This window comes from Gopherus evgoodei, chromosome 22 (assembly GCF_007399415.2).
Source record: "Gopherus evgoodei ecotype Sinaloan lineage chromosome 22, rGopEvg1_v1.p, whole genome shotgun sequence".
NCBI lineage: Eukaryota > Metazoa > Chordata > Testudines > Testudinidae > Gopherus > Gopherus evgoodei.
Genome location: NC_044343.1, coordinates 12,197,783 through 12,213,019, shown reverse-complemented (window position 1 = coordinate 12,213,019; position 15,237 = coordinate 12,197,783). Strand labels below are relative to the sequence as shown.

Sequence of the window (15,237 nt, the reverse complement as noted above, 5' to 3'; positions counted from 1 at the left end):
TGCTCATGTCCATTCCAATTAGGTGTGCACGCGCTGCGTGCATGATCGTCAGAAGATTTTTTACCCTAGCAACACTTGGTGGGTCAGCTGAGGCGCCCCCTGGAGTGGCGCCTTTACAGCGCCAGATATATACCCCAGTCAACCCAGGGCCCCCTCAGTTCCTTCTTGCCGGCTACTCTGACAGAGGGGAAGGAGGGCGAGTTTGGAATGCATATGAGCAACACATCTCAAAGAACAACAGTTAGAAAGGTAACTGTCTTTTCTTCTTCGAGTGCTTGCTCATATCGATTCCAATTAGGTGACTCCCAAGCCTTATCTAGGCGGTGGGGTCAGAGTGAGATGTCACAGAGTGGAGAACTACTGAGCCAAATGCCACGTCACCCCTTGACTGCTGGATAATCGTGTAGTGGGAAGCAAAGGTATGTACCAATGACCAAGTTGCTGCCCTACAGATCTCCTGTATGGGTACATGAGCCAGGAAGGTGGAGGAGGAAGCTTGAGATCGGGTGGAGTGGGCAGTAAGGTGCGTAGTTAGCACGCGAGCCAAGTGATAGCACGCAGATGCAAGATGTGATCCATGATGAGATGAGTTGGGCAGAGACCAGGAAGCCCTTCATCTGGTCTGCCACAGCTACGAACAGCTGGGTCCTCCTAAAAAGGTTTCATTCATTTGATGTAAAAGGTGAGGGCCCTGTGAATGTATAGAGAGTGCAGCTGTTGTTCTCGTCGAGAAGCGTGTGGCTTTGGATAGAAGACCCGAAGGAAGATGTCTTGGTTGACATGGAAGGCAGACATCACCTTAGGAAGAAAGGAAGAGTGTGGGCGCAGCTGGACCGTGTCCTTATGAAACACCTTATATGGTGGCTCTGACACACGTCTCGCCAAGGGGATAGCGACAAGGAAAGCTGTTTTCCAGGAAAGGTACAGGAGCGAGCAAGTGGCCATCGGCTCGAATGGGGCACCCATGAGTCTGGATAGGACCAAGCTGAGGTCCCACGTAGGGGCCGGATGCCGAATTTGCGGGTACAGACGTTCCAATCCCTTGAGGAACCTGCTGACCATGGGATTGGAGAAGACCAAGTGCCCATTTTTGCCCGGGTAGAAGGCCGAAATCACTGCTAAGTATACTCTGATGGATGAAACTGCTAGGCCCTGCTGTTTCAAGGACAAGAGACAGTCTAAGATGGTAGGCGCTGGCGCCTCCAGATGGGCAGCATTGCCCAGAGCGCACCAGCAGGAGAAACGCTTCCACTTGGCCAAATATGTGGACCTAGTAGAGGGCTTCCTGCTACCCGAAAGTACCTGTTGCACTGGTCGCTCAGACAGAGTTAGCCATGCAGCATCCATGCTGTGAGGTGGAGGGATTGCAGGTCCAGATGACAGAGCCGGCCACATTCCAGAGTGATTGGGTCCGGCCACAACGGAAGTGGAACTGGAGTGGTCACTGAGAGATTGAGGGGAGTGGTATACCAATGCTGCTTGGGCCACGCCGAGATGATCAAGATTAAAACGGCCCGTCTCTGCACAACTTGAGAAGAACCTTGTGGACTAACGGGAATGGAGGAAAGGTGTAGTACAGGCGGTCTTTCCATGGTATCAAGAAGGCAGCTGATAGGGAACCTGGGGAGCGCCCTTGGAGAGAGCAGAACACCTGGCACTTCAGATTCTCGTGAGAGGCGGAAAGGTCCATCTGGGGAAAACCCCACTTCTGGAAAACAGAATGGATAATGTCCGGGCGAATCAACCACTCGTGAGCCAGAAAGGATCTGCCGCGGTGATCTGCCAAGGTGTTTTGGACTCCTGGGAGAAACGACGCGACCGGGTCAATCGAGTGGGCTATGCAAAATTCCCACAGGTGAATGGCTTCCTGACAGAGAAGGGACGATCGCACTCTCCTTTGTTTGTTGATCTAAAACATGGCTGTTGTGTTGTCTGGGGAAACTGCAACACAACGGCCCTGAAGGTGCTTGCGGAACACCTGGCATGCCAGCTGCACTGCTCTCAGTTCCCGTATGTTGATGTGCAGGGAAGTCTCTTGTGTGGCCCAAAGGCCCTGTGTGCGAAGGTCTGCGAGGTGAGCACACCAATCCAAAGATGATGTGTCTGTGGTCAGGACCAGGGAGGGCTGCAGGGCATGGAATGGCACCCCTTTGCATACTGAGCTGGGGTTCAGCCACCAGACCAGGGAGGTTAAGACTTCCATCAGAACCGTGAACACTGTGTCCATATTGTCCCGGCCTGGGCGGTATATGGTTGAGAGCCAGGCCTGAAGTGGACGGAGGTGCAGTCTAGCATGTCTGGTCATGAAGGTGCAAGATGCCATGTGTCTCAGGAGACCGAGGCACGTGCGTGCTGTCGAGGTCAGGAAGCTTTGGAGGCCGTGGATAATGCTCACCATGGACTAGAAACGGGCGTGCAGTAGGCATGCATGGGTGAGTTTTGAATCCAGGACTGCTCTGATGAAGTCTATTCTTTGAGTCAGCTCCAAAGCGGACTTTTCGACATTGAGCAGCAGGCCCAACTGTCTGAACAAGCTCATGGTGAACTTGACATGAGATTGCACCTGGTCCTTGGAGTGACCCGAATGAGCCAGTCATCGACGTACGGAAACACTTGGATCCGATGTTGATGGAGCGAGGCAGCTACGACGGCCATATAGTTTGTAAAGACCCTTGGTGCCGTGGATAGGCCGAAGGGAAGGATGGTAAATTGGAAGTGCTGCTGGTTGACCACAAAGTGAAGGAAACACCTGTGCGGCGGGTAAATTGCTATGTGGAAGTATGCGTCCTTCATGTCAAGGGCGGTGTACCAGTCTCCAGGAAAGGGATAATGGTCCCCAGGGAAACCATGCGGAACTTCACCCTTACCATGAATTTGTTGAGTCCATGCAGGTCCAGGATGGGCTGTAGCCCCCCCTTTGCCTTGGGGATTAGGAAGTAATGGGAGTAAAACCTCCTGCCCCTCAGTTCCCTTGGAGCCCCCTCCATAGCTCCGATAGTTAGGAGAGTTTGCCCCTCCTGTAGGAAGAGTTGCTCGTGAGAGGGGTCCCTGAAGAGGGACGGGAGGGAAGGTGGGAGGGGAGGACAAAGCAAACTGAAGGCGGTATCTACTTTCCACCATACGTACGACCCATCGGTCTGACGTTATGTGGGACCACGCAAGGAGGAAATAGAGGCGGTTGGTGAAAGGTGGGGGAAGGATCCTGGAAGGAGACTGGTGCTCCGCCCTCGGGCGCACCTTCAAAAAAGTTTTGCTTGGACCCCACCAAAGGTTTGGGGGGCCCTAGTTCTGGCCTGTCTAAGGACCAGACAGTCTCTTCCTACCACCCCGGCTGCATCTTCTAGAGAAGTCCTGTCTCGGCCAGGGATTAGGGTAGGTGCTCTGTGGTTGAGGTTGAAAGGACCTATGTTGCGTCACCGGGGTATGTATGCCCAATGAAAGCATGATGGCCCGGTTATCCTTCAGACTCCAGAGTCAGTCTTGTCAGAAAACAGACCATGGTCATCAAAGGGCAGGTCCTGGATAGTCTGCTGGAGTTCTAGTGGGAGACCGGAGACCTGCAGCCACGAGATGCGGTGCATAACTATGCCCAAGGCTAGAGTCCTAGCCGCCGAGTCTGCCGCATCTATTGAGGCGTGCAAAGATGTCCTGACTACTTTCCTGCCCTCCTCCAGTAGGGCCCCGAACTCCTCCCTGGACTCCTGAGGAATAAGCTCTTTGAACTTTTCCATCGAGTTCCAGGTATTATAATTGTAGCGACTCAAGAGGGCCTGCTGGCTAGCCACTCTGAATTGTAAGCCACCAGTAGAATAAATCTTGTGGATGAATAAATCCAGGTGTCTAGCGTCCTTGGATTTAGGAGCGGGAGCTTGTTGGCCGTGTCTTTCCCTCTCAATAACAGACTGTACAACAAGCGAGCACGGAAGGGGGTGAATATACAAGTATTTGTAGGTCTTTGGAGGGGATCAAGTACTTCCTCTCCACCCCTTTGGCAGTGGGAGGAATAAAGGCTGGATATTGCCAGACTGTATTGGCATTAACCTGTATGGTCCGAATAAATGGCAAGGCTATACATGTCGGGTATTAGGAGATAGAATGTCCACTACTGGATCCTCAGCCTCCACCACCTCCTCCACCTGGTGGCTCATGTTTTATGCCACCCTGCAAAGCAACTCTTGGTGTGCACGGAGGTCTATAGCTTGGGAGCCAGAGGAGGACGTAGGTGGCACCGACTCATCGGGCGAAGACGAGGAGGATACTCCAGGGACTAACGGGTCCTGAGGCAAGTCTTGCTGGGGAGGGCCCAGTTGCCCTAGGTCCATCATGCTAAGGGCATGAGCCTGAGCCGAGGGCAGGGCTGTTGCCTCCAAACCCCCGGGGGAGGGTGACTCACCGTGACCTCCAGTACCCGGGGTTCTGAGTGAGCAGAGCGAGAAGCCCCCCAAGGGGTCCAAAAGGACCACTGCAAAGGTCCCTGACCAGGATCCTGCCCGTCGTCATACCATTGGCTAACACTGTCCACATCCTGGTCCTGGACATGGTAGCCACTTTCTGCCTGGGACAACCTTGAGTTGGGATGGGACGGCCAAGGTGGAGCCGAACACGCATGCTGGGTCGCCCTATCTTGCGTTGTCGCCCCGTGCCATGGTGATGGAGATCAGCATCGTGGTCTCAAGCGGTACCGCAACCTGGATCGGGACCAGCGGTCACATCGGTGCCAGGAGGCAGATCTGGACCTCAATGAAGATCTATGGGTGGAATGGTGCCGGGATCGATTATGAGTAGACTGGCGTCGGGATTGGTGCTGGGAGCTGGACCAGTACCAACTGTACCAGGAAGAAAATCTTTGTAAGGCAGAGCAGCGTCGCAATGGTGATCGATGCCGGGACTGCGAGCGGTGCTGTGGACGAGACTAGCGTCTGGATCGGGACCGTGACCAGGACTGGGACCAGGATCAGTGCTGTTCCATCTTGCTCTGCGACAGAGGGTGCATCATGGAGGGCTTTCCTTTTGAGGGAACAGCCCGTATCGGCGGTACCGAAGGTTGCGACAGTCTCAGCTCGGTGAGCGCAATCAGGTCGCGTGCCCTTGAGAAAGTCTCCAGGGTGGAAGGCAGACCGAGCTCGACTACGGTACACACCAGGAAGCTTACATGCACTGGACTCAACAGCGCTTGTGGCGCTGGAATCAACGGTGCTGGAGTTGGTGCCTTCGCGGGGCGGTCCAGCACGGGACGTGACTCTGAGGGAGGCACAGGCAGTGCCAGCAACTGCAAAGGAACAGCAGGTTGTTTGTGCTGCTTCTTGGGTCCCAGAAACAGCGAGCGGTGTGGTAGAGGTGCCGGAGATGTCCGGTGCCAGGAGTCTTTGCCAGTGCCTGGATGTGAAGCTGTTGCTTCCAGTGCTGGAGGTGCACTTCCGACTGACTGGGACAGCGCCAGGTCTTAATGCGGAGCCGAGGACACTAGGCTAAGTGCCGCTTCCGTAAGGAGCTGCTTCAAGTTAAAGTCCTACTCCTTTTTAGTCCAAGGCTTGAATGCCTTACAAATGTGGCACTTATCTGATTACGGGATTCCCCCAGGCACTTCAAACAGGAGTTGTGGGGGTCTCCTGTAGATATGCGCTTAAGGCAGGCTGAGCACAGTGAGAAACCCAGAGACCTAGGCATGAGCCCGAATCCCAGGAGGGAGGGAAGGGGAGAAGCCCCCAATTACTATTTACACTAACAATGATAACTATTAACTGCAACTAGAAACTAATAACTACTCTATAAACTATCTACAACTATAAACAAGCTAAAAGCTAGGGAAGTGGGGATCAGCTAAGCCACGCTCCACAGTTCCAATGACCATCATAGGTGGCAAGAAGGGACTGAGGGGCCGCTAGGTTGATTGGGGTATATATCCAGCACCATAAGGGCGCCACTCCAGGGGGGCCTCAGCTGACCCACTGAGTGTTGCTAGGGTAAAAATCTTCTGATGATCATGCACGCAGCATGTGCACACCTAATTGGAATCGATATGAGCAACACATCTCAAAGAACAGGTTTGTGTGTGTATGTGCGCGCGTACACACACACACACACACACACACACACACACACACATATACATACACACACAAAAGTCAAATATTCTCTTGTAAATCTACACAGATTTATCCAGGAGCCACGGCAATTATTACTTTAATGCAGCAGACATGCGCACTAGGTAGCACAATCACTTGGCAGCTGAACCTCTCAAGTTAGAGGTTGAAATACAATTAGGACACTAAACAGATTAAAGGCAGAAATCAGACCTACCTTACAATGTTTGCTGGAGAACCTCACCCAATTTAGTTTGTTGCAGATATCAAACAATGGGTTAATAAACTTTCTATTTGTGTGGTGCACCAGCAGTTGACTATTCCCAACCCTGTGCCAATGGAGGATGTAGGTGCACAAAATGTGAATTGGATGTGCCACGTTAATTACTTCCCTGCATGTATGAGACGAAGAGAAGTACAGAAGTTTACCAGACAGAAAAGATGTTAAGGCCCTCTGAGGAGAAATGTGAGATAGGGGAAGAAGCAGTAATAACTGAAAGTGACTTTTGAAAGAAGAGGAATGGATTGATTATATTCCAGGTATAAAGAGTATTATCACAATTTACATTCTGTAACTGCCTTACTCTGCAAAAATCCAACAGTTGAGGTATTTGGTATCTTCATTTTACAGCACCGCAAACAACGAAGTAAACATCCAAAGGGTTTCAACTCTTTGGCTCATCAGACCTAAGACAACATACACTTAGCACACATACCCTTGTACACAAAAACCTTGATCCAGATCCAGAGCCATTCCTCAAAAAGGAATTATCATTATCCACAAACATCAGAGAAGAGGCAGCAGGACAGTTTCAGAGCTCAGCATAATGAATCTGAGGTATCCTTGCAAATGGAAGTCAGACCCAGAATCTAATGTTTTCAGCACACAACAGGCTTGCACGAGTTTGACTTTCCTCTACTGGGTAAGAGAAGCACATCAGCCAGCCTAGGGACAATTTTAAAAGTATCTTAGACAAGTACAATTTAATCCTCAAACTTGTTGAATAAAACCAAAGTGCATGGAGTGAACAGCTGAGGATGGCCTGAAGAGGAATTTAATAACAGCAGGAAATAGAGAAGAAAAAGCTATTTCTTCTGCTTTTCAGTGTGACTTACAAGGAAACAAGAGGCCAGTCAGACATATTGGTCAGTCACTGCAGCCAGCATTTAAGCAGAGGTCAGAAGTTTGAGTTGTGGAGAAGAATTACATTTCACTCACTTAAACCACATCTGTCACTGTCCATGGCTGCCAAACAAAGGATAACTAGCTATTTTACAATTCTTCTTCTATAAGATCTTGTAGGATTTCTCACTCCTGGTTTTTAGTCCCTTAGGCCTGAACCTGGCAGAACTTCCCTATTAAAGATTTTTGACTCTAAGGCATGAGAACAGTACAAAGCAGTCCCTACTAGTCAGCAAGCTCCAGCCCTTCAGAGTACAAATGCTGCCCTCAGAATGTTCCAGTCAGCTCATTGGAATGAGCAAGAAAACATCAGATCAAAAATGCACTCCAGAGAAAGGCACCTCAAAAGAAAAGTAACCTTCAAATTCTGAGGAGATAGGCAGATGAATGAAAATCTTATACGGTATCATCAATGAAGCAGAATTACAAGGCAATTTTCTCTTTTCTGTAGATACTATTCTACGCAGCAGTCTCACCTCTTAGAGAGCAAGAAGCTTGAGATGTGTCCCCAAAAGAGAAAAAGGACTGCAAAGTTGCAACAAGTATAGAAAGGAGAGGTTAACTTACCTTGTACATTAACTGGAAAATTTGGAGAGGTTTTGCTCCTACGGGTGCTCCACATCAGGATGTCCATGTGCCTGTGTGCTCCGGATCAGAGATTCTGTTAGCAGTATTTGTGGTTACGCCCTACACATCCCTGTGCTCCCGCAGAAGGGTACATAAGGAAGGTCAGACCTGTTGCTGCTCCGATTCCTTCTCAACCATGAAGTCAAGTGAGAAAATGACTCTGGAGCAGAGGGGAAGCATGGCAAATAGCAGAACATCCATTGGGACAAAACACCTCAAAAACTCCAGTTACTGTACAAGATGAGTAATCTCTCATTTGAGTTATTGTCCCTGTGGATGTTCCATGTCAGGAAGTTCCCGAGCAGTATCCCAATGAATGAAGAGGATGGTGAGGAGAAGAATTCAATAGGGACCATAGAAGAGCATCTCTAAAGTTTACGTTGGCTCTAGAAGCATGCACAAGAGCATAGTGCTGGGGAAAACTGTGCACCAAAGATCAGCTGGCAGCTCTGCAAACGTACAAGATGGGACCTCTCTCTATCCCAAGAGAAGTGCTCTCTCTCTGATATGCTAGAGTAATACACTGTTGTTCTATTGCCAGCCAAAGAGGAGCAGGTTTCCTTCCTCAATGGTTGGAGAAATAATCCCTTGCTGATGTAATTTTCTTTTGGTGCCATACAGAGAAGGCTTTTTATCTAAGTGGCAAAGAGATCCAGCTTCAGTGTTCACTGGAGGAAAATACTAGGAATCAATTAGCCTGCAATTGTGCTGTCCTTCCTTACCAAGTACATAACTAGGAATGTCTTGTGGAATACAACCTACTCTCTCACATGAAGAACATACTGACAGAGGAGGCATGACCCAGCACTTCCCTGCTGGTAGATGTAAAACATGGTAGCCTGATTGCACCAGAATCGCTTTTTATTTATATCTCAAATCTCTGATGGTCCTTAGTGCTAGAGGACCACCCTCAACTCCCTCTAGAAGAGGCATAATGGCTCCCTGAGTAACCTACAACTTTTCTTTGACTAGTTATTGATTCAGTTCCCCAAGATATAGGATAGGATTGAGCCCAGCAACCTTTTTCACTATCGACACCTAGAATATATCCTTCTCTCTCTCTTTGGTCCACTAGAATAGGCTCGATGACCCTCTGCCAGGAGGAATTGGCTTTCCTACCACAGCTCTTCCAGATATTGAGCAGCCTAAGACAATTTTGTAATGGGCAATGGAGTGTTTTCTGAAAACCTGATCTCATGGCCCCAAGCAACAATGTTCAGGACCTGTACACCTAAAGTGACCAATGACCTTAGATGGTAAAATAGCTCCCACTCTGCCTCTGGCAGCAAATTCGTGGCAGTCTACTGGCAATAGCAGGCTTGCTAAACACTCTGGAACCTTGCAAAATCCTTCCGTTTTTAAAGGGGACTGAATACCCTTCAACTTCTGATACTGAGGCACATGGCTATTCCATTGAACTTATGTGAAAGATGGTTTTTGAAGTAGAGTCTTTCCATTCTTTCCTATAAAGCAGTGGTTCTCAAACTTTTGTACTGGTGATCCCTTTCACACAGCAAGCCTCTGAATGCGACCCCCCCCCAATAAATATATAAAAAAGTGTTTTTAATTTAACACCATTATAAATGCTGGAGGCAAAGTGAGGTTTGGGGGTGAAGGCTGACAGCTCACGACCCCCCACGTAATAACCTCATGACCCCCTGAGGGATCCCAACCCCCTGCTATAAAGGACCTAGGGTGTGAGACAGGCCCAAGAGAATATCAAATGGCCCTTTGTCCTCTTTGCCCTCTGCAAAGAAGCCTCCATCTACTCACCAAATGAGTTATTCTCTTTTGTAGGTCAGGTTTTCAAACTTTCAAAGGACCTTTTACAGAAACCGGTTATCCAAAACTGAGCAAGCATATAATCCTATAATCTAAGGCAGCAGCCCACTCCAAAGACCCTTCCCCAAAGTCACTGAAACATGATGTCAGGTCAGTTCTACACTCTTATGAACTAGCTTTTTATATCATGGCATTTTTCCTGAGTAATAGAACTGCCCAGAGTGGAAGTGTTCTTCCACAGTTCCACCTGAGTTTTTGCCATGAAAGCCTGGTAGTCTACAATGCAAAGGGCTGTAGCCTACATCCAAATGAATTTCAATGCTGTAGCTCAGGAATCTGGGCAGAATTATAGGTAACGAGAAGCTTCTCACTGGACATGGCCTCTTCCAACACCAATCTTCCATGGAGAGGGTGGAAGACACAGCCAGAAACCTTCCTCTGGGACAGCAGTCCCTGAACTTTTTACCTCATGACCCCCCTTATCCCTGTTTGCACCACCCCCAGGCACAAGGGGAGCCAGGGTCAGGACCAGGAAGAGAGCTGGGTGGCACTCCCTCCTCACCCCCATGGGGACTGGACTGGGTCTCGGCCTGGGCCCCCAGCTGTGCCTCCCTCCAAACATTCCTCCATGCCCTCCTAGGGCATGACCCACATTTTGGGGACTTCTGCTCTGAGAGGATGTTATTTTTTTTCTGCCTTTCAGACTGAGCAGATCTGCACGGAGTTTCCCCCACTTTTTCTTCAGCTGGTTCGAAACAGCCATTCCCTATTGCAGGGGTGGGCAAATTTTTTGTCCTGAGGGCTGCATCGGGTTTTGGAAATTGTATGGACGGCCGGTTAGGGGAGGGGGTCGTGGGCTGGTCCACACCCCCTATCTGGGCCCCCCCAGGACTCCTGCCCCATTCAACCCCTCTTGTTCCGACGGGCCCCCCAAGGACCCCTGGCTTATCCACCCCTCCCCCCACACTGCCTGACCACCCCTGGAACCACCACCCCTGACTGCCCCATCCAACCTCTCCTCTCATTCCTGACTGCCCCCCAGGATCCGTGCCCCCATTCAATCCCCCTGTTCCCAGCCCTCTGACTGCTCCAACCCCTATCCACACCCCCACCCCCTGACCACCACCCTGAACTCCCCTGCCCTCTATCCAACCCCTCCTGCTCCCTGCCCCCTTACTGCACTGCCTGGAGCACCGGTGACTGGTGGCGCTGCAACTGCGCTGCCCAGCTGGAGCCAGCCACGCCGTCACCACCGCGCAGCATAGAGCACCGGTTTAGGCCTGCCCCAGGACTCACAGCCCGGCCGCCCAGAGCATTGTGCCAGTGACATAGTGAGCTGGGGCTGTGGGGGAGGGGCCAGGGGCTAGTCTCCCAGGAAAGGAGGGTCCCACGGGCTGGATGTGGCCTGCGGGCCGTAGTTTGCCCACCTTTGCCCTATTGGATGGGATAATTCTCACCACCAGGGGGCCTGCATCACCTTCTACTCTACTACTGCTGCACAGAAGGGTCAGAAATCTTAAGGGCTAGGAAAGTCCTGCTAGTTGTTATCAGTGTCATACTAAGGAGCTAGGCCTATGAGTGAGAACTCCAAGAGATGGTATTTTCAGGCAAATGGGATTTCACCTAGCTCTATATTAATTTGAACGGTTTCCTTCTTTAATACAGACTTTCAGTTTCCAAGTTCTGGCGGGAATCACACTTCTCTCTGATCCAATGGGAAAAGATCCAAATTCATCCTACCAGGACTTGTGTAACCCATACTAACATGCTAATGGAGCTCTTTATCCCCCTGTAGTAGCTAAACAACAACCACAACAACAGTTTATGTGTCTGCTACTATTTTTGAGCTAATGGACCCCATCCTTTAGCTCAAGCAGTCAAAGCTTTTAGAATCAGAGTTCCCGTCAATAACTGAAGATGACTTCTTCGGGGACACTGTTACATTTATTCAAAAGGTCAAGGAAAAAAAAAAAAGAAATTAAGCAACTGCAGGTTTTTTAAATTTTGAGAAAAATCTTACTCCAATGAAAATATTGTTCTGAGAAATACAAAAAGGATAATTTGCACACATGTACACTCTTCCCCACCAGAGGCAGCTGCTGCCTTGGAAGGTCTGCTATAAATCTACAGTACTGCAGTAAGGATTGCTACTGCCATGCAAACAGGGAAACATTTTTTCTGAGTAGTATAAAGCTGGAGTTCAAAGTCAATGTTTTGGTCATTACTTAATACAGCACACACCACTTTCACACAGCATGATTATATGGGAGCATGAAATTTAGTAGAACTGATGGCTCTGCTCAAAGCTTTCTTGGGTCGGTTCTATAGCAATTAAAAGTAGTAGGTGCCTAGAGAAGAGCAGAAATCAGCAGTGTCATCCTCTACCAGGGTGACAAAATATTTCTTTCCTCAAAAGATGGAAGAGGTAAAATTAACCTAGTCCAAACACAATAGCCAGAGCTAATGTTCTTTTCTTTCATTTCCTGTGAAATCAAGTTAATAACTTGACACACTAGTTTAAAGCAATCAAATGAACCCATTGAGCCATACTCGTCTATCAGGTATAAGCTTAGCTTTGATAAAAAGGGCATTAACTGTTGTACGCTCAAAAACCATTCCAAAAGCAAACCAGTGACACTTCTTGTTAATACCTAATATCTTCATCCGTCACCATAAATGCTTTGCAGAGCGGCTGCGAGGTGTTTAGCCAAACTCCAGGGTTCTTCTCCACAGCTGCAGAGAGCTGTCCAGTGATGGGCATAGTACTAGTGTGCAAGGCACTAGCTATAGCAGACAGGAGGGTTTCATCTGTGCAACCAGGTCCAACCCCTAAAGAGAGAAAAATTCTGTAATTTCCACCAACTTAACAGCAATAACTAAAAATAATACAGGCTGCTGCATTCTTTATTTGATAAGTGGCAGAGCTGTGTACTGATACTTTAAAAGTCAGCATATTTGTTCTACGCATCCCACATTAAACCGATCCTGCTGATGCAATGGCATAGCAATTCCTTTATATTTTAAAATGGCACACATTTTCTTCTTTTTTTCCAGGTGTCCTACACATCCCAGTCTAAGCCTTGAGAATAGTCACTCCATTATAGCTACCCTCCCACAAGGATGGCTGGCTGAAACTTCCTTCCGGACCTATCAAAAGAGCTCCTTAATTAACTTGAGTACAAGAGATGCTGTTGAGTGACATGTCCCTCAGTGCCCCTCAGGACTAAGTACACTGAATTTAAGCCTGACCCCAGTCATAGCCAGTTCTTTCTGAAGTTGGGACTTGCCCACAAAGTGCTAAACACCTGACAGCAAGTTGGTTAAGCCCACATTATCTTCAAAATATAGCTAATACAACAGTGCTAGGCCTACAGTTAAAAGCTCGATCCAATTACCTTGTAAACCCTTTGGAAGGTCCATTGTTTTCACCAGCTCTTCTGCAATGTCAAAGGCATTCAGTCCACTTAGTTTCTTTTCCCAGAAGAGCTAACAAAGAAAACATTTATTCATTCATGCAAAACACCATAGAAACACATTTGACAACACAACAAAACACCTGCCTGCCATGGCACACTATGGAGCTGAGAACTGGAGCGGATATGTCTGGCGATACTATAAGAGGGGCCCAGATATGTCTGCAGGGAGGGAAGAGTTTGCATTAGCATCGTTTATCCAATGGAACAGCTCCAAGGTTGGAAGAACAAATACAGTATTTCTGTATTGATTTACTGGCTTTAAAAAAAGTTGCCCCCTTGCCTCAATTCTGCTATTTCGAATCTTCTTTTTTTCTGTGCCACTAAGATAGTAAACTGGCATCACCTCATTTAAGTGCAAATGGCATGGGGCATGTAGCAGGGTGGTTACCACCCTGTGGGACTTGAAATAGCCCAGGAGAGGGCTGTGGCTGGGGCAAGAAGCCTGGACTGATTGAGGGAAAGCAGGTTCAGCTGGGGCCATGCCTCAGTCAGGCCCAGCTGGCCCCTATAAAAGGCTGTGAGCCAGCGGCCCAGGCAGTCTCCCTCTGCCTGTAGAGGGAGAAGGGCCTGGCTGCAAGATGCCAAGCAGGGAACCTAGACTGGAGCAGGGAAAGGCTAAGGGAGCTGAGGAGTTCCAGCCTAGGAAAGCACCAGGCTGCAAGCCTGGTAAGGCCATTAGGTACTGGGGTTGCAGGGGGCAGCCCATGGTTAGGCAGAGGCAGCAGGTCCAAACCCCCCTTTGCCTACGATGAATGGCTTACACTGCAGTCCGCCCCAGTGAGTGGGGGCTAGATGCAGACTGGCAGTAGCCTAAGACTGAAGCGAAGTGGGGATAGTGGGTGAGGGTTCCCCTGGGAGGGGGAGACCTTGAGGCTGTGAGGGGCTACTGCCAGAGAGGCAGCACCCCAGGTAAAAGGGGCACCGGGTCCTGGGAGGGACACATGCCAGCGGTAAGGCGGCTCATTGATCGAAAGAGGGCATTCTGGACACTGGAAGAGCTAATTCCCAAGGACAACCAGCAGGAAGCGCCGCAGGGGTGAGTCCGCATCACTATAGAGTGGTAGTTTTTGGTAAGTATTCCTTGTGGCTGACTCACCAATCTGCTCTTTAGCAGATTCCAGAGAATTGTTCCTCAGCTTTGCTTCAGAGGTTACTTTTAAAGAAAGAGGGTAGAGCAATTCAAGTCATAGCCAGGATAAAGACTAAATAAAATGACTGCAATAGTTTAATCAACAGATACATCAGCAAAAGTTAACTGTTGCTTTTGGAACAAAGCTTTTCAGTTACAGAAGGCATTGCCCAATCTATCTGGTAAGAAGAGGCAATATTAAGCTGGGTCCATGCTCAAATCACAATCCAGAGACATCTATCAGTGGATAGCTACAGGACTACAGCAGTTTGCCTGACTATGCTTGCTTTCTTCTGCAGAACAGCTATTGTCGTTCCCTAAAGACTAGATGAAATATGGCATGTAGTCAGCCAAGGACCATAGAAATCCACAAGTCTTCCACCCACCTCATACCAGAAGATGACCCAAACTGTGATACAGTCTAAATTACTTCACCTTGACCTTTTACAATAATGCTCTCAGCTTCTAGGTAGCAGAGCAAATCACAGGAGGCAATTTCTAATCCATAATTTTCAAGTCAAAGGGTTATAAAGCCAGATACTTAAGAGGCCTAGACATTATTTCCAAAATTAAAATGAAGGCTACGGGTAGCCTGAACAAAGCTAGAATGGAGAAAATGCTATGGGTAAAGCATTAGGAAACTTTGATCTACTGCTAGCAAGGATTGCTGGATATGTAGTAGAGCAGAGGGCTACAGATTAATAAGGTAGAGAGTGAACAGAAAGATCCACAATGATAATGAGCTTGAACTAGCACTCATGTTTAGTTGGGTACAAGATAGCCTCAAAACCACCTTTGTGTGTCTTCTGGACAATGCTGTTATAAAAATACAAAGAGAAATGAAGTGGATCAGAAACAGACCAAAGTAAAATATGGTTAGAATCAACAGCATGGATATGGAAAACACACTCATCATCTTACTTAAACACCCAATGAGGGCAGAATTTCTTTTAAATG

At 48.6% G+C, this 15,237-nt stretch overlaps 1 protein-coding gene across 3 annotated transcripts in view; it reads right to left on the bottom strand.

The window, feature by feature from the left end:
• The window catches only part of MBD3 (methyl-CpG binding domain protein 3), a 34,496-nt gene that overhangs the window by 3,908 nt on the left and 15,351 nt on the right, over positions 1 to 15,237 (bottom strand). For all 3 annotated transcript variants that reach the window (XM_030540457.1, XM_030540456.1, XM_030540458.1), the window contains exons 4-5: positions 13,071 to 13,161; positions 12,327 to 12,504 (exon numbers count right to left, since the gene is read on the bottom strand). In XM_030540457.1, coding sequence (XP_030396317.1) covers positions 12,327 to 12,504; positions 13,071 to 13,161 — 269 coding nt within the window. The remainder of the gene's footprint in view (positions 1 to 12,326; positions 12,505 to 13,070; positions 13,162 to 15,237) is intronic.